Source organism: Mus caroli, unplaced genomic scaffold (genome assembly GCF_978045245.1).
Source record: "Mus caroli unplaced genomic scaffold, Mus_caroli_1 scaffold_18, whole genome shotgun sequence".
NCBI classification, from domain to species: Eukaryota; Metazoa; Chordata; class Mammalia; order Rodentia; family Muridae; genus Mus; species Mus caroli.
Window position 1 is genome coordinate 84,725,695 of NW_028227273.1, and position 20,217 is coordinate 84,745,911.

At 38.9% G+C, this 20,217-nt stretch overlaps 1 protein-coding gene across 4 annotated transcripts in view; it reads left to right on the top strand.

Moving 5' to 3' along the window:
* The first annotated feature begins 74 nt into the window (after window positions 1–74).
* Prkn (parkin RBR E3 ubiquitin protein ligase) overlaps window positions 75–20,217 on the top strand; it is a 1,247,011-nt gene continuing 1,226,868 nt past the window's right edge. For 2 of the 4 annotated variants that reach the window (XM_029471043.2, XM_021186390.3), the window contains exon 1: window positions 75–244. Coding sequence is in view for 3 of the 4 variants with exons in the window: in XM_021186390.3 (XP_021042049.1) it covers window positions 238–244 (7 nt within the window). In the remaining variant the exon portion in view is untranslated. The remainder of the gene's footprint in view (window positions 245–20,217) is intronic. The other 2 variants (XM_021186389.3, XM_085832938.1) reach the window with 1 other exon arrangement.

Below are 20,217 nucleotides of genomic sequence, written 5' to 3' on the forward strand. Positions count from 1 at the left end.
GCGGAGAGAGATGCAGCCGCGGGAGGCGAATCTTACGCGTTAAAACTACGCCTCCCAGCAGGCTTCGCGCTAGGGGCGGGTGGGTGCGCGTGCGCACTGAGCCCGCCTGGCTCGCGAGGGGAAGGGGGAGGAGGCCTGGATGACTAAACCTGACAGAAACGCTGGTGGGAGGCTCGGGCGGGCGCCAGTGCCCGCGTAGGTCCTTCTCGCCCCGCAGCCACCACCCGCCCGGTGACCATGATAGGTACGTGGGTGCCTGCCAGGTACAATCTCTCCGCGCCGCCCCGCGTCCGTGTGTGGCGCCACGTCACTCCCCACGGGTCCGAGTGGGATTCTCGGGGGCCGACCCGAGCCACCTGTCAGTGTCACGGCGGAGGCGTGTGCGCCGCGCTCCGTCCGCTCTGTGGGCTTCCTCGGCCCGGGGGCCCCGCGCCCATAGCCGGGTCGGGTGTGTGCTAGAGCATTAGGTGTGAGCTTCCAACCTGCCTTAGCCAAGGTTAGCCCGGTGCTCGCTGAAGACGGTATCCCCACGGACACCCGCGTGCTCCACTGCGACCCCCGACGGCGGGGCTCGCCCTGCAGCACCACGGGCTGACCAGCCCAGGTCTGTTTCTATCAAGCTGTCCTTTACTTCAGGGCGAGTTCACACACCCTAGGACTTAAAGAAAATCTCAGGAAAGCATCTGCCTCGTGGAGATCGCACCTCAGTTCTGTCTTTTTAAATGTGTCCTCGGAGATCGGAGACGAAAGACTAGCGAGTAGTTAACTGCAAAGGTGGCTTTTCCCCCTACTACAGTTTGTGACTGGGTGCAGTTTGACCAGTGCAGCTTTGGAAGTGGCCACTAGGGTTGTTCTAAGCAGTGTGAAATAAGAAGGTTGGAAAGGACCTCCCTGACAGAGATGTCATATGTGAAGCCACGATTTGGGTTCTCCTCCGGGATAAGTAGAAATAAATGCATAGTTTAGCGCACATTCCCGTTTGGAGCTTTCGTTACTGTAGACTCGCCCCCCCCCCCCAAAGGGATGTCCCGAAGATTTAGTGAACTTGTTTGTGATATATGCCTGACAGGTATCGCACCAAGCACATCTGAAGTCGGTCTATTCCAGATGTGTCTAGAAGATGGATGAGAGGTGCATTTATGAAGTAAATGCGTTACACGGTGAAAGTAGCCGAGTCTGTTTTAACTCATAAAAGTAATGTTACAAGTGTGCAGCCCTCCTCTCTTCCTCTTGAGAGTCATGCTAGGCAGCTAAGATGCTCCTGGAAGCAGAGGTACACGCTCGTGATGTCCAGCTGCTTCTTACCTCCGTCGGGCAGTGTGTATTTTGGATGAATGAATTGGAAACTTGTTAAATTAAGAAAAAAGTACACATTTTTATGAATGGCACTAAGCCTTTTAAGTGACATTTACTTAAGAGTCGTTTGTAAACCCAAATCTGAACTGAATTAGTGCGAACCAAGTGGGACAGATTAGAAAAAAATATACAGATTTTACAAGAGAGAAATATCTCATAATTTGAAAACAATTACACACGTTTAGTTTCTTTCAACTTAAACTAGTTCATGGATGATTTTGATAAGCAAATGTCCCCTAAGGCTATATAAATATAGGAAATTAAGACCTAAAAATTAAAACTATTTTTAAAGTCTCATAACTTATTATATTAATAACTTTAGGATGAAACACAATTTAGGCAGCTTTATTTAGATTTACATGGAGCCCTCTTAATAAGAACTGTGCCATTTGGATGTTACAATTAAATCAATTAGTAATAAAAACCAGGGAAATAGAAGACAGATTTAAAAACTCTTCTTTCTTTGGCTACTCTTTTTACAGGGTGAATAAGTGTGCGTTTTAACACAAATGATTGTATCCTTGTCCCCTGCCCCATGAAAAGGAACTTTCATTCAAAAACAAAAACCCTACATAAACAATGCTACATACATTGTTTTGTTTAACTAGTTGTATTGCCTAATATTATCGGTGGCTGTATTTTCATAAAGTTCTGAATTGCCAGGTTGGAGGCTTCGGTGTGGTGACAGCACCTAAAGCAGGTGAGAGGGAAACCAATCCGGAGGAAGCTTTGGGAGGAACAGTTCTGCATTTTTATGACTAGTCCTTGAACAGGAAACGAGGGCAGAGAGGAATTGCACAGCGATCTGCTGCAGAGCAAAGGACACATAAATAGCTCCAGGGACCAAAAGCTTTCTTCCTCTGCATAGCACTACTGAGAGCTGAGGCCTTCTGTACTTGAGCTCTCTCCCCCTGCAGTACTCTCCTAGTGAAGGAAATACTGCACTCTGTCAGTGAAGTCCTTGCTCTGAGAAGAATCCTGTGGATTGGCTTCCTGGCCAAATAAGAGAAAAGGAGACTAATACTTTATTGCCCATAAAATAATTTTCCTTTTATTGTTTCAAAGTAGAGGGTTTCCTTCTTATCATGGAGATGGCTTCAAAAGTACTTACATCTCCCATTTGGATTATGATTGACATACTGAATGCCTTGACCTAGAGAGAGTTAAACCATAATTTTATTGAAGTTAATGAAAAAGTCTGCCTTTGTGAGGCATGGAGAAGGGATTCATAATACTGAAAAGTAAAACAGAAAAGCTTCAGAAAATTTAACTGAGAAAAATATAATTTTGAGCACCCATTTTAAAACTTTTTTAAATTAAAAAAAAATGAGCACTTCTTTGTGTTTAAAATTGATTTTTAGTAGTGACAATTGAGAATTGTTCTAAATGTATATACATTTAGGCATTTGATAATATCAGCTATTAAAGTACACGAGTACCCATACAATTGGAAAAGAAAGTTCTTAAATTAAAACCCAATGTTACAGAAGATATTTAAAATAGAACTGTAGCTCAGTGAAGTATTCTAAGGTGCAGAAGACCTTGGGCTCCATTCAAAAGTATTGTTTTTTTTTAATTGATTAAAATATTATTTCCTATATCTTGTTTAAAAATCACTTAGAGAATTTAACTGTTTGCATATAAAAAATCATATTAATTCCTGCCTATTATTCAATTTTATCAGATTTATTGGTTAGGAAAGTACCCTTCCTTTTAAATACATTTTCAGTAGTCATAGCATAGGCATGCTGGTGACTTTGGAGTCCTGTCCTCTCTCACAGTGTTAGCATACATTTATTATCACTTGCCAGAAAGAATCTTCTTTCTAAATTGTCTCTTCTGTTGATAAAGGGTAGAGTATTTTAATTTGAAAGGAGTTTTAGGATGAGTCATTCATTTTATACTGATTGAGTTTTACAAAAGCAAATCCCAGGGCTGAGCATATATTATGTGTCTGGTGCAGTCAAGAGGTGCCAAGGATACAAGGATGGAATAAGCAGAAAAAAATGCTTGGTCATTGTAACTATTTCATCAATACTGACTCTTGGCCCAAAGTCTAGCTTTGGTTTAAAACTGATGTGCAGGAAATGTTAAGTCTTGACTGTGCAGGTGTAGTTGAATGTGCTCTGTACTGCTGCTTGTGCTTCAGTGACTTTAGGTGAAAGCAACTCTACATCTTGATACTGTTTGCTCTGAGGTGCCCTTGTGTCACAAAATGGATTCTCCAAAACGTTTGTATAGAAGGATTTATATAATTTTATTCAGGTCTCTTTTGGGTCCAAAGCCTCTGAAAAAACTTTATGCCTTTACAAATGTTAGCCCTATTTCTAAAGGTTTTTCTGAAGTCTGCATTTTTTTAAAATCCAAAGCCCCATGGCTTGAAAATGATACATTGAAAGTACTTGGTAAGATATGCAAAACCATCCCTACCTCAAAAACTTCTTTGAACCCTCCCCCCTCAAAAAAGAAAGAAAGAAAGAAAGAAAGAAAGAAAGAAAGAAAGAAAGAAAGAAAGAAAGAAAAAGTTCTCTTTATTTCAAAATGTTTAATATTCATGAACCAGGTTCAATGCAAAATACTTTATTCTGTTAGCTTTCAGTTCTTTGATCAATGAAAATTGTTTCTTACCTGCTGTTTCTTCAGCCTTTAATTGTAGCCCAGTGCTTATTCAATGTTTCTGTTTTAATTTACATTTAATGAGCTCATTTAAAATTTTTCTTTGTAGTAGTCCGAATGGTTTCCTTCCCAACATTTATAATATTAAAGACTGAGACATCTGACAGCTAGCTGATTTATATTTCAGCCTCCCCACTCCCAGCCCCTGGCTTATTTACTTCATCTTCTTTTCTTTTCTTTTTTATTAGGTATTTATTTCATTTACATTTCCAAAAGTCCCCCACACGCTCCCCCACCCACTCCCACTTCTTGGCCCTGGCGTTCCCCTGTACTGAGGCATATAGTTTGCACGACCAATGGGCTTCTCTTTCCACTGATGGCCTACTAGGCCATCCTCTGATACATATGCAGCTAGTGACACGAGCTCCAGGGGGTACTGGTTAGTTCATATTGTTGTTCCACCTATAGGGTTGCAGATCCCTTCAGCTCCTTGGTTACTTTCTCTAGCTCCTCCATTGGGGGCCCTGTGATCCATCCAATAGCTGACTGTGAGCATCCACTTCTGTGTTTGTTAGGCCCTGGCATAGTCTCACAAGAGACAGCTCTATCTGGGTTCTTTCAGCAAAATCTTTCTCGTGTATGCAATGGTGTCAGCGTTTGGAAGCTATTTATGGGATGGATTCCCGGATATGGCAGTCTCTAGATGGTCCATCCTTTCATCTCAGCTCCAAACTTTGTCTCTGTAACTCCTCCCATGGGTGTTTTGTTCCCAATTCTAAGAAGGGGCAAAGTGTCCACACTTTGGTCTTCGTTCTTCTTGAGTTTCATGTGTTTAGCAAATTGTATCTTATATCTTGGGTATTCTAAGTTTCTGGGCTAATATCTACTTATCAGTGAGTACATAGTGTGTGAGTTCTTTTGTGATTGGGTTACCTCACTCAGCTTGATGCCCTCCAGGTCCATCCATTTGTCTAGGAATTTCATAAATTCATTGTTTTTAATAGCTGTTTAATAGTTTTTAATAGTTTTAATGGTTTAATATATGGAAATCCATCAACAGAATCCACTATATAAACAAAGTCAAAGACAAAAACCACATGATCATCTCGTTAGATGCGGAGAAAGCATTTGACAAAATCCAACACCCATTTATGATAAAAGTCTTGGAAAGGTCAGGAATTCAAGGCCCATACCTAAACATGATAAAAGCAATTTACTTCATCTTCTAAAGGAGAATTTTGGTTAGAAGGAATGCAGTTAGCAATGCTGTTTCCCATAGTACTGCTTTTCCTGGTCATCTAGGATTCTACACGGCTAATCCAATCTCTTCATCTCCCCACACTCAATGGCATCTTTCTTTCTTGAATGGATGTTTTAGTTAACAGTGATCATTTCAGTATCAGTTCTTTATAAGGTAGCATGTTAGGCTGGACAGGAATGTTCTCTCTCTCTCCCTGTGTGTGTGTGTGTGTGTGTGGTATTCTGTAGGACACAGAAAAAGGAGACCGTTTCTTCCCATGAGTTGTGATTTCCTTGTGCTGATAAGATGTGTTTGTGGTACAGAGTTTACCCTCTCCCTTAGAGAAGCAGCAAGTAGTCTTTATGTATTCATCCTATCACATATTAATGGTGTTCTGCATTGTACTTAGTTTACATTTAATCTTTATATATGCTACAGAGAGAATGAAGGTCTAATGTCAGCCAGTGCCCACTCTTGTTCATTTATAAATTGATAAATGGCCTGATATGTAGGCAAAGGGATTTCTTCTTTTATTGTGATATCTTTTTCCTTGTCAAAATTTCTTCATTTGTCTTTTTTTTTTTTTTTTGGATGTATTGTAAAAGATATCTGTCATATCTTACACCATGAAGACTTTCTGTCAGACATTTTTTTCCCATCATCTTGATTTCAGAGAACCACCAAACAAACTGATTGTCAGTTGTGGGTTACTGGAGTTTGACAACAGTATGGATGGTTGCCTTTATATGCCTATATATATATGGTTTATGGGCATTGTCTTAGGGTTAATATTGGTGCCATAAAATACCATGACCAAAGCAACTTGGGAGGAAAAGGTTTATTTGGCTTATACTTCCACAGAAGTGTTCATAATTGAATGAAATTAGGACAGGAACCTGGAGGCAGGAGCTGATGCAGAGGCTGTGGAGGGTGTTGTTCATTGGCCTGCTCCCCATGGCTTGCTTGGCCTGCTTTCTTATGGAACCCAGGAGCACACCAGCTCAGAGATGGCATCCCACAATCAGCTGGGCCCTCCTCCTTCAATCACTAATTAAGGAAATGCTCTACCAGCATCCCAATTTTTTTAGGGTCCTCAAAGACAATGCCCCAAAGTCATCAGGAAATAGTCTGAAGACCTCACTCCTGCCCCACCATCACCCCTTCCCAGTTCCTCATTTTTAATTAAAACAAGAAGGGTGAAATGTTAGCTTATAGGCAATTCTGCTAGGTTCTTCCCAGAGACCTAGCAATGACTTCATGTGCTGCCATTACCACCTCTGCCAGGAACATGTGCTCTGGTATATGAAAGGACTGCTCAACACCTCAGTTCTTGCTCTTTTCCTCTCTCTGTTCACAAGTGCTACCAGCCAGCTTCTCTTTATCCCTCTTTCTATTCTTCTCTTTGTCCACTGTCCCATCTCCCTCCCCTCATGATTCTGCTCTCATCTGTCTGCCTCTACCCCTTCTCCAGGTCTTCACTCATTCCCCTCCCTTCCCAAATAAGCATCCTTTATACAAGGAGAGAGAGAGGGGGGGGGAGGGGAAAAGGCGGAAAGGGAAAAGGGGAGAGGAAAAAGGGAGGGGAAAAAGGGAAAGGGAAAAAGGAAAGGAAAAGGGGAAAGGGAAATAAAGGGGAAAGGGAAAAGGGAAGGGGAAAGGGGAAAAAAGGGAAAAAGGGGGATAGGGAAAAAGGGAAAGGGAAAAAAAGGGAAAAGGGGGAAAAGGGAAAAAAGGAAAAAGGGAAAAAGGAAAAAAGGGAAAAGGGGGAAAAGGGGAAAAAAAGAAAAAGGGAAAAAGGGAAAAAGGGAAAAAAGGGAAAAAGGGAAAGGGAAAGAGGGAAAAAGGGAAAAAGGGAAAAAGGGAAAGGGAAAAAGGGAAAGGGAAAGAAGGAAAAAGGGAAAGAAAAGAAAAGAAAAGGAAAGAAAAGAAAAAAGAAAAGAAAAAAAGAAAAAGCTCTACAGGCTTGCCTGCAACCTGATCTTACGGAGACTTTTTTTTTTTTTTTTTTTGTAATTGAAGTTCCATCCTCTCAGATAACTTTAGCTTATAGAACTTTAGTTGATAGAAACTGTGCAGCACAGGCATCATGCCATGAACTTTATTTTGTTTAGATGTGGGGGAACAGTTTCCTGAAGTCTAACTTTCAGGAACCTTTTCTATTGGGTCAACTCATTGTCATACTTATTTGCATAATCGTTTATTAGGAATATTTCTAGCTTCTCTGTCAGTTTAAGCATTTTATAACTGACTGAGTTGAAAGTATGCAAGTTAGATTGATCAGAGAAGGGATAGTGATGCCTTTTAACATTAGGTTTTGGAGGAGGTAATGAGATTTTTTTTTTGTCTTTAAGAAATGATAGGATGATAAATATTAGTGATTCAGGATTGATAACTGTGTGTGAATTCTTAATCATTTAAAAGACTTTATTTAAAAGGTTTTAGCATAAGAGTGTTGCGGGAAATATTAAAAAAGAACTGCCAAGTTCCCACACTCCATCCAGCTACCCTCTGCCCACCAACTCTCCAGGGGGGCCTGAGCTCCCAAGTTCCCTTCATGGATCACTGCCACACCAGCCCCACACAATGACTGTCCACCCCACGATCACCAGCCTTAACACCCAACAACCCAGGAGATATAAGACTCTAGAAGCTTATAATTAACAAGTCAGGTTTATGTATCAATAAATTCTCAGTTCACAAGATGCCCACACAATAATTTCAGAGCCATTTGATAATGATATAAGCTGCCCACCTAGATCAGACAATTATCCCAATTATTTTATCCCTATATGAATTCATAATTACCTATCTGTCCACCTCCATCTTGGCTTCTTCTCTCTTCCTCTGAGTTGCTCTCTGTCCCTGCAACTCTTTGTTCCACCTCCCTTTCCCTGTCCAATAACAGGCCTCCTGCTGCACTAATATTTTAATGTAATTGGACAGGGAAAATCCTGCCACATAAGAGCTTAGTTGCTATAACTGAAAAATACATAGTAATATTTCATTTCTATGTATGAAGTATCAGGAAGTATATTCCCAAATTATTATTTTGGAGCTGTAAGAATTCTTAGAATTTTATTTTTCATCATATAAAATTTAGAATAGCCAAATAGCAACATTATGAAAGACCATTAAGAATAAGACATTTGGTGAGGTTTCCCAGCAGCTGTGAGTATTTGCTGTGCATACTCATTGTCTGAGTTCAGATCCTAGCTTCCATGTAAAAATTCAGGCAGGGGGCTGGTGAGATGGCTCAGTGGGTAAGAGCATCCAACTGCTCTTCCGAAGGTCCGGAGTTCAAATCCCAGCAACCACATGGTGGCTCACAACCATCCGTAATGAGATCTGACTCCCTCTTCTGGTGTGTCTGAAGACAGCTGCAGTGTACTTATATATAAATAAATAAATCTTTAAAAAAAAAATTCAGGCAGGGCCCAATGTGTGCAACCACATTAGTATGTGGTTACCATGTGTTGAAGGGAAGAGGATCATTGGTACATGCTGGTTGTTAGTTTAGTCCAAGGTTCAATGAGAACCCAATCTCAAGGAGATAAGACTGAGTAAATCCAGCAGGACAGTTGGTGATGCTCTCCATGCAGCTGTACATACACTGCAAGTGCATGTGTACACATATGCATACACACATGCACATGCACACACTCTCAGAATAAAAAAAAATGCACCATAGCTGTAATATGTATTTACTTTTCAGGGCAGTTTTCCCAGGTAGCAATAGAACATGTGGATACTCTCCTGGACTGAAATACTGAGTTATAGCTTTGTAATTTGATGAACCAGGTTGTATATTTATATCCTATAGAGAAATGGAAGCTTTGCTATACTTCTCACATAACAACAAATATATATATATATATATATGTGTATATATATATATATATATATATACTTTACATAACAACAGATCATCAGGCAGAATAGGAGCAAATAAGCATTTCGTGTATGTTTTGCTTTCTGACTGAGTTCACTGTGAATATTAGACACTTTATGATTTTCTGTAATAGAATAACATTGTCTTTCCTGTTGTAAATACTAACTAATCTACTTGTTGAAAACTACACAAATTTTAAAGTAAACTTTAGTAAAGTTGAGGAGAATGATGTTGTAGCTTAATTTGCTTCAGTTTTAAAGTATGTCTGTTATGTGTAGCTTTTACTAGGCTCCCAATGGGCCATGCTATCAGCCCCTACCCGGCTTCCCTTGAATCCATAGATTAAAGACACATACAGAGTTGTTCATTTTCAATTTGCCTTCTTGGCACAATTGTTGGGTGCTACTATCTCCTGCCTGTTCTAAACTTTAGTTGCTCAATTACATTCTCAACTGCCTGCCTATAGTAGTGGCCTGGCTCTTCCTGAGATCTCATAAGACTTGTCACCTTCACTCCCTTAGATGCATGGTGAACTCTCCTCTACTTGAGTCTCTCTTTTGCCTCTAGGACCCAGAAGTCCCAATTATCCCTTCTGGCCAACAATTTGCCCATGGCTTCTTTAGTGACAGATCAAGAACCAATTGGGGAAAAGGACCTTAGTATCAGAACTGCCCCTACAAATGTCAGTATGCATTTTGGTTTTAGGAAAGAGTATTGTCTAAAATGTATTCCAATTTTCATTAATAATTTTAGAAGAAAGTCTAAAGACAGTGGGGGATGTAGTTTTAAAATAGATGCAGAAATTCATTTGTGAAAAGAAAAAGGTTCCTTTTTTTGGCAAAATAAAAACCTGAATGTTCACTGCTTATTTAGACCTCCTTTTCAGGCTGTGTGGCAGGCACAGAGGCTGCACTGCAACAGAAAAAAACAGAGGATGTTGTTCTTTCTGGATATGCCATGTTCATATGTGGTCAGTTGTGGAACCAGCTGAGATGCTATTGATTTCTAAACCCAGTGGGCTTCTGAACAGGTAGAAAAATAAAGTAGACATCAACTAGAGGGGCCTATTCATGAGATGGAAGACTTGTTAGCAGGGCCTGGGCTGGGGAAGGGCCAGTATGTGACCCTAAGGAGCTGAAGAGGAAGTGATGTGATGAGAGGGTCAGAGTGTCTTAGAGAAGTTCTCCTTGTCATGTTGTGAAGGCCTTTAAGAAATGAAAAATTGCTTGCACTTAAGGCCAGGAATGGATGTCAAAATTTTTATATGCAGAGATAATTTTGGCAAAAGGACAATGTTGATTTTCACTTATTTACTTTTGGTTAACATTAAAATCATGACAATGCTTTATCAGAACTTAATGCTCTACAAGTTAGCACACTTGTATTTTGGTGAATTCCAGCAGAGGAAGCAAACTTTGGCAACTACAGAGGTCCATGATCAGATTCTTGAATTGATATTTTCTATGATAATAGCAGACATTGGCTACCTATGGTTGAAAGGACAGAGCTGATTCATATTTGAAAACAAGGGGATGGAGAGATACCTCAGTGGGTAAAGAGCTTATCAAGGAAACATGAGAACTTGTGTATACATATCAAAGCCCAGCATAGTGGTATACTTCTTCCAGGAGCTGAGTATTGCAGAGACAGGCAGATCTATTATTCTGGCCAGCCAGCTAGTTCATAGGAATCAGTAAGCTTCAGGTTTACACATGGAAACGCACGCGCGAGCGCGCACGCACACACACAGGCACACGCACACATCAGAAGCTAGATTAAGCACTTTGAATCTGTTACACTGTTACCAGGGGATATATGATATTAGAACAGATAGTACTTTGATGTCATCAAATAAACTTATCCTTCAAGGGTTTGTACATTTTAGATTTTTGACATAATCGTTTTTCTGCTGAACTCTAAATCCATTTCTTTCTATTTTGATATTGTGCGTTCTTTCTTGATGAAAGATGTATGTTTTTACTTAAGAGATACCTGCTAGGTGAGTGGTGATAGGAATGAAAGGAGGGGAAATATCATGCTTTTATTTGCTTTGTCTTCCTCAGTGTTCCTTGGAAGAACCCACTCAATGATGATCCTTTGCTTAGCTAGGTTCAGCACCATTGATCTTATTGATCTTTCTATTTTCTAAGCTTAACAGCATCTCCACAAGTACTGAGGTAGGGAAGGAATAACTATATAGCCCAATCTGATAAACGGTAAACACATTAAAAAGGTTTCTGGTTCAGAGCAGAACTTAGGTTCATTATGCCTAGGAGGTTTCAGTCTGCTGCATTGTCCTCTGCAGAGTAAATTGGAGCTTGCCCAAGAATGCTTCTTTCCTTCTTTCCTTCCCCATCCTTTACTATTGCTTCTCCTTGGTGTTCCTCTAGCACTAACCCTTAGAGGAAAGCCATTAAATCATTTGAATTTTTGATGACGCTGGCATTTCAAACTGGTTGCGCTGTGTATGATGCTTAGAGTATAAATCACACAGATGACTTGTCTCTTCTACCTTTAGCTTTAACTTCACATCAAATACAATTTTGTTTCACTGGGGTTGGTATTTACTTGTTTCCCTAGTGTGGCTTTTCTCTATGGGATACTTTCAATAGAAACATATGCTCAAACCTTCAAAGTAATTACAATATCACTAAAAGCTTCATAATCACATTACTGAAACTAAATGTTAAAATTTGATTTTCCTTGATTCAATCATTTCAATTGACTTCTGGCTGCTGCATGATTTATTGAAGAAGCATGACAGGCCAAAGTCAAGGGGTGCTTAGAGTGCCTAAAGCCTTGTAGAGAAAACTTCCTGGCAATTTAATTTAGGCAGAAATTCATCTTAATTATTCTGAGGTTGTTTTTCAAAGGAAAAAAAAACAATTATTTTTATGCTTTTAGTATTTGGCTCTTTTTGGTTACATCATTCTGTCCTCTCCAAGATGTAAGCATCAACTTTCTAGGCTTGTTTTATGTGTGTGCACATGTGCACATGTGTAGACAGACAGATAGACAGACAGACAGATACACACACACTATTACACAGGCAAAAGGGCACTGTGTGGTTTCTCTCATAATTGTTGTAAGCATGTTCCTTTGTGTTATTTAAAAGACAGTTTTAACTTTAATGTTTTTATTGGGAATTCTGCCTAGTTTTGAGATACTTGCTTCTGTTTACCATGAGCAAACACACTTCTAGCAGTGCCTTCATATAATTAAATAACCCAACATACCAACAGCATCACTTCTCTTTTTCCTATGACATGGAGCATTACAAATAAACATAGCCACTTTTTCCTCATTGCTCACAGGGGGCTGAGAAATGATCATCCATCAAGCTCATGTCTGGGTGTTCTGAAAACCATTCATTTTTATTTTTAATGAAGTAGAGATTTAAGTGAATATGAAATTACCTTCCAAAATGACATGAATATTCCTAACTTTTAGCTCATTTTTTAAAGAAAAATTATATATGTTATAAAGCAGTAAATTTAGAATAATTTTCAATCATGTTTGATATCTACTCAGCCAAGAGTCTGGACTTTACAGTCAGGTATTTTACCTTTTGCTATTAATCATGCAGAAGCATTTGTTGGCATTTGAATCTCTTTATTAAACTTCTAAAGGTAAATTTAGAATCTTTAAATAACTAAACAATTTGCCTTTGTAAGATTTTTTACAAAGAAAAATAAAATCAGAGTATTCTCTGAATCTGGCATACTTTCTTGTCTCTCCCTTTAACAAATGACACATTTTATAAACAGCTCCTCCAGGGGGCAGATTTATTATTTGTTAGATTATTTTTCTATTCTTTTAAAAATAAAACTTGGAATAAATATGCACATGTACCAAATCACTGCTCCTATCATACTATCATATCACAGTATCTTATCATATAATACTTCTCACTGCTCCTATCATGCTATCATATCACAGTATCTTATCATATAATACCTCTCACTGCTCCTATCATGCTATCATATCAAGTATCTCATACACATAATACTTCTCGCTGCTCCTATCATACTATCATATCACAGTATCTTATCATATAATACCTCTCACTGCTCCTATCATACTATCATATCACAGTATCTTATCATATAATACTTCTCACTGCTCCTATCATACTATCATATCACAGTATCTTATCATATAATACTTCTCACTGCTCCTATCATACTATCATATCACAGTATCTTATCATATAATACTTCTCACTGCTCCTATCATACTATCATATCACAGTATCTTATCATATAATACTTCTCACTGCTCCTATCATGCTATCACATCCCAGAATCTCATACATATAATACTTCTCACTGCTCCTATCATACTATCATATCACAGTATCTTATCATATAATACTTCTCACTGCTCCTATCATGCTATCACATCCCAGTATCTCATACATAGAATACTTCTCACTGCTCCTATCATGCTATCACATCCCAGTATCTCATACATAGAATACTTCTCACTGCTCCTATCATGCTATCACATCCCAGTATCTCATACATATAATACTTCTCCACATTTGTGGAGTGAAACTCTAGTAATATTGCCCCTTCTCATAATTTTTGTCAGCTGGAACAAACCTAGACATATCTGGGCAGAGGGATTCTCCATTGAGAAGTGCCTTCATCACATTGGCTTGTGGGCATGTCTGTGGGCACTTTCTTAATTGCTAATTATATGTAGTTGTGCCCATCCCAGCATGGGCAGTGATATCCCTGGGCATTGGAAAGATAACAGAGCAAGCCAGAGGAAGAAACCCAGTTAGCAATGTTTTTTTACATGGTACCTGCTTCAGTTCCTGCCCTGAGCCCCTGTCTTGGCTTCCCCTGATGATGGACTGTAACCTGTAAGCCAAGTAAAGCCTTTCCTCCCCATTTGGTTCTGGTCACTATTTTATGAAGCAAAGGAAAGCCAACTAGGACTTTCACAGGTTTGTCATTACTCAGGAGGAACTGGAATTTATGTGAGAAATCGGTGTTATGGGTAGATCCCAGGCAGTTTTGGTTCTAGAAGATAAAAAGTGACTTGGTTTTTATTTTTGCATCTTAAGAGGTGTTTGTTTGTTTGTTTTTTAATTAAAATAAAAAATCCAGGTAAAATAGTTCAGCTTTAGTATGCCTGCTTATTTTCATATTTGATCATTCATTTTGGGAGTGAGCACATGCATGTGACTTTACAGTATGCATCAAAAGTGTATTTTATGTCAGAGATATAAGCCAGAACTCTTACATTTTTGGCCTTTTAATTAGTCCAATAACTTTTTTTAAAATGAAGATTCAGGACATAGGTAAGAAAGCAGATAATATGTTTCTTGTTTTACACAATATTTTTGCACTGTTTAGAGTTAGTGTCCAGAAGCAAGGGATGGTTGTTCATACCTATAATCACCCAGGCACTTAAGACACAAGAACTGATGTGAATTCCAGACAAGTCTAGAGTTCAAATTGAGACTGTCTCAAATAAACAAATTGACGATGACAACAACAAATATTCAAGAAAGCTCTGTGATAATTTTTAAGGGAAACTTTCTTAAAATTTCTTTCTACCTTTCTCAAAGTATTGAAAATATTTTAATATGACAGTAATATGACAGAAGTAATTGTGATTGTCTCTAGATCAACCCAAAGATAGCCAGGCAGCCATTTTTCTCTTAGTCATTTGTACTGAATAATCCTTCTGCAATGTACCTTCCTTCTCTTTCCATGGTAATCACAGTAGATTAAGTATGGTTGTACATTGCTTTGGTCTGAGAGTATCTTTTATTCTTTTAGAACTGAAAGTTATCAAATAATATAAGGATAAGAGCTTGAATACCTAATTTTCCCACAACTTAATTTAACAGTAATATTTATGTGTTACAGATCCTAAGAACAAGATGGACAGGTACATTTCTATAGTGTGTTCATATGCATATTTATTTATTTATTTATTTATTTACTTTAAAGCTTAATTACTTTTATGAATATATAGCTGTGTTGCTTAAAGAAGTACTTTTAAGGTAGAAAAATCTCAGCACTTAGCTACATTCAATAATACAATTATTTGTTGTTTTTCCCTCCTGTGGTAGTAAATTAATAGAGACATTTTCAAATTCCATCAGTGAATTATGAGCAAAATTATCAGGACACTACTCCAACGTGGAGCTCTTATGTTCTCAGGATTGTTTAGTCAGGGACCCGGATATTTATATCTCTGATGGATTTCCTTCAGCTTCACAAATAGGAGAGAAAATGGAACAGGTAAAAATAATGTCCGATGCCTGCCTTGTTCTTAGGTTGTATGTTGTGTTCCAGGGGCTGTTCCTGATTTATGAGACTTCATTTTTACCATGCCTGTGATACTGTCTCTATTCAGGAAACCAAAGGACTTACTCAGAGGTCACATAGTGAGTCTGTGGGTACAGTGACTCCCTCCAGGTCACACGACCTGGGCACATCTCAAGTTGGACCATCTAGCTATTCAAGCTATTCACTTCCTTTTATTTCCCCGGTTCTCTCATTTCTTTTCTAAGAGCCCTCCAACCCACTACATGCCTCTTGAATCAGTTTAGAGGCTAAAATAGCAGATGAAGCTAAAAAGTTTCTTTGACTTACAGCACTTTCTTCCAGAATGATCTTGTTGAAAGTAAATAGCCCATCTGGCCTCCTTTTCTCACAGAGCAAAACTCCTGAGTGAGCTTTGTGACTGACGCTGGCTGTATTCCATGAAGCGTGCCTGTTGGCCCTAAGCAAGATGAACACAATCTGTTTCTTCTATTTCTAATAAAGGAAGAGAGTGCCTTCATTTGCCTCCTTAATTCATGGCTTGAATTTTATGTCCTTCTTTTGCACAATGGCAGCTCTCCTGCTGTTTTTTCTTTCCTTTTCTTTCTTTTTTCTTCAATATTCAGGTAAATTTGAAACCACATAATAAACACTTTTCAATATAAGGACACTACAATGAAATCACATTAAAACTTGCATTTTCAAACCATAGCAAGAAGTTTTTAGCTGTTTGACTCCCATTGATTAGCAAGAGCTGGAAGGATGATTGAGAAAGCCATGTTTCTGATGCCTTATTCTTTCCTGGTCTCTAAATGAATTCTTCTGTGCCAGAGTCCATGGGAGTCCCACAGCCAAGCTCTGCACACTCTGAGAGTTAACCTCTAAGTACCTTAATTTAGTTCCTGAGTTTACTTCTAAGAAGCAGCAGGGACTATCCCTCTAGCCCTGATAATTATCTTCCTACAGGACTGACCAAGGCTTACAGAATAGGGATATTAAAATTTGAATCTGAATTCTCCCTGGCCAAGAAAATCATTTGCTTCTTTCTTTGTTGCTGAGCAGATAAGAATACTGTGAACTTTATAAGCCATTAAGTGCATTTTTACATTGTTTTACTTGTAAATTTTCTTATGGGACTAGACTTCATGAGGTCACCATGCTGTGGTTTTTTTAATGTCTTGCTATTACTGAAACTCCTTTCTACATCTTGTTATTTGAGTTACAAGTTCATAAAGCCAGTACCTTTCTTGACTTATTTGTTAAATGCCAGTTCACAAATAGGCATATTGTGAAACAACTTGAGGAGTGCATGTGTGTGTGTGTGTGTGTGTGTGTGTGTGTGTGTGTGTGTGTGTTGGGGGGGTGGGGAAAGGGAGAGAGAGAGAAAGAGGATTGTGTGTGCACCTGTGTGTGTATGTGTGTGTGAAGGTACATATATATAAGTTGGTGTGTGTGTGTGTGTGTGTGTGTGTGTGTGTGCTCAGAGGTACTCAGAGGTCAATCAGAGGTGTTATTTCTCAGGAAGCCCACTCATCTTATTTGCTGAGATAAGCTCACTTTGGGATCTGGGGCTTACTGATTAGGGAGGCTGCCTAGCCAGTGAGCCCAGGAATATCCTGACTCTGCCTCTCCAGTGCTGGGAGTATGGACTCATGCTATCATGCCAAAGCATGGCTACTAGGGATTGAACACAATTTGGTGTGTGTGTGTGTGTGTGTGGCAAGCATTTGGTCAATTAAACTATATCCCTGTCCCTGAGAATGTTTCTTTTTATAGAATTATAATGAATTTCACTTGATTAAAGGGATCTATAATAGAAAATACAAGACCTACAGAGCAGTAGATTGCAGGCCCAGAATATTTGGATAGGTGTTGTAGTCATAAATTCACATCTTCAAATGACAATGCAAATTGTCATGATAGAGCTGTTCTTCTGAGAAAACACAGGGGATCTTTATGTGAGGGGACGAGAACAATCTAAGAAAGAGACTTACCGCTCATTTCTACTTCCATAGTCCAGATGTTTCCTACATCTCACTTCCGACAAACTGTTAGTGTGTGTGTGATACATGAGCTAGCATCGAGCACACTGAAAAAGGAGGAAGAGCCTGTTTTTACTGCTTACTAATAATGTTTCTCCCAACTTTGACATTTAAAACTTTGTGATGAAAATGGCAAATTAAAAACAATAAGGAACAAATTAATAGGTCTGTTTTTACATTTTGAAATGCGGTATAATTATATTTTTCAGTGTTTATGTTTACACAATTGGCAAAAGCAGTGTAGTTATTTGTTTCACTTTAAAGTTGATGAATAAGAGAGCTTAGATAAATTTTTTTACAATGAAAATAAAGCACAAATGAATGAGGGTCTTTTGTATTACAATTCAAATGTGAACATCTTTGAATACTATATTCTAGTGCTGTATGTGAAAACAGTAACTTGAATCATCCTTCGTTTGCAAATAAGCATATCAAGGCTCACCTTTTAGATCGAGAGGACAACATTAATTATTCAGAAATATTTATAAAATATAACATTGAAAACTTTCTTAGGTTATTTTCTAGGATATGTCTGGAATTCAAAATGTATTCTTATTGAAAACATTATATGGTTTCAATTTAGCAAAGTAGTTCAGTGAACCTAGTTTAAATATGACTAATAGCTCTAAATAGGCTGAAGCATTCATCTGTTTTACTAGCTCATCAGAAACCTAAAATATGAGACTGAAGCCCTGAAATTGGCTTAGTTTCTGAAGCCCATTCTTGTAAGAAGTTGGGTTCCAGTTGGTAGAGGGTGTTCACAGGGAGGGAATGAAGGTGTGAGCCTTGCCTTCTTATAGGAAGAGTAAGGCAGTTTACACTCTAGAGTACCTTAGGGCAGACATTTTAATCATAATCTGCAGCCTTTTAACCTTGTGCCTGTGATTCATCCTAGCAGACCCTTCTTGCCAATATCAAGGACGTGGCTGACACGGCTGTCCTGTTAGTTGTGAGAGCAGTGGTTAATCTTACTATTTGACTCTCAGAAGCTCTGAGTACATCCAATTAAATTTCTAGGTCCCAAGTTTTAAGTCCAAAATTTAGCATATCTCTTGCCCTTTCCCACTCCCTAAATAAGGCTCTTTGAGGGCTATTCTCTAGGAAATCTCTTGAACTCAACATGCATTCCTATTAAAAACATTTTAAGGTTTCAATTTAACAAGATAGTGCAGTGCTTTGTAACCAAGTTTAAATATGACTGAATGGGCTTAGCAAGAGGCAACTCTCCCTGTTAATACTAGCCTACAAGTCCTACACTTAGGGATGACATTTACTTCAAGCCTGAACATAGTAAATTGATGAAAGAATAAACACAATCAATAAGCTCCACATTTACTGAGACTGTAAACAATGGCAGTCTTGTAGGGAAAAATCTAAGCAGAAAAGCACTTGGCATTCACTGTGTGTGTGCTGCTGGACTCAACTGTTAGTGGATGAGCAGGCTTCACCCACGGCCATCTATTTAACAATGGGCCAGGACCCTCATAATCACTGCCTTTCTTTGTATAAAATAGCATAACATTGCCTACCTCGGAATAGGTTATCAGCATGGAATACAAATTCCTTAACCCATTCTCTGACACATATTTAAGCTGCTTAGGCTAGGTTCTGAGTGTATGTGAAACACATGGAAAAACAGAATAAACAATAGCAACTCTTTAGTAGATATCATATATCTAGATTTCCTACTGAGAATGTAGTCTGTTTTTTCCATTCCAGATATTTAGAATTCTGTTTTAGGCTTGGTCATAGGGGTTAAAACAGAATAAAGCAATAGAATATAAGTTAATTAGCGTAAATTAGAGACAAGAAATGAATATAAAGTGTGAATATAAATTACTATACAGAGACAGCATTGTTATAATTTTACATTTTCTCTTAAATGTGGAAATTTATTTTATTATGCTTAGTAGCCTTCGTTACAGTCCTAAAATATGATGGTAGAAAATATATTTACTGCATGTTCTTTCTTGTAAATCTAATACTGTCTTAGTCACAGTACTATTGCTGTGTTGAAACACCCTGACTAAGGCAATTCGTAGAAAGGATTTTACTTGAGATTAGCTTCAAGCTTCAGAGGGTTACTCCATCACCATGAGGATGGTGGAAGCATGGTAGCATGAAGGCGGGCATGGTATTGGAAAAGTAGCTGAGAGCTACGTCCTAATCCACAGGCAGCAAGCAGGATGGGGGAGATTAGAGAGGGAGAAAGGGAGAGAGGGAGAGGGAGGAGGGTGGGGGGAGACAGAGAGACAGAGACTAGGCCTGGGCCTGGGCCTCAGCCTGGGCTTCATGTGGACTTTTGAAGCCTCAAAGCCCACTCCCTAAAACAAAACAACACCCATTCCAACAAGACCACATCCCTCACCCTGTTCTTTATTTATTGAAAATAAATTCTTTTCTCATACAGTATATTCCAACCAAGAATTCCCCTCCCTCCACTCTTCCCAGATGCCCCATACCTTCTCTCTCTCCTGGATATACTCTCCCTCCATCTTTCTTCAGAAAAGAGTAGGCTTCCAAGAGACAACAACCAAACACAATAGAACAAAATACAATTAGATAAGGAAAAGGCCTATACACCAAGGGTAGACAAGGCAACCAAAGCAACAAGAAGAGAAAAGTCCCAAGAGCAAGGGAAAGAGTCAAAGACACACCCAGCTCCACAGTAAAGAGAACCACGAAAACACCAAGCTAATAGCTACAGCATCTAGCAAGGGACCATGTGCAGATGCAGACAGGCCTGGTGCATGCTGCTTCTGTCTCTCTGAGCCCGTATATGCCCTG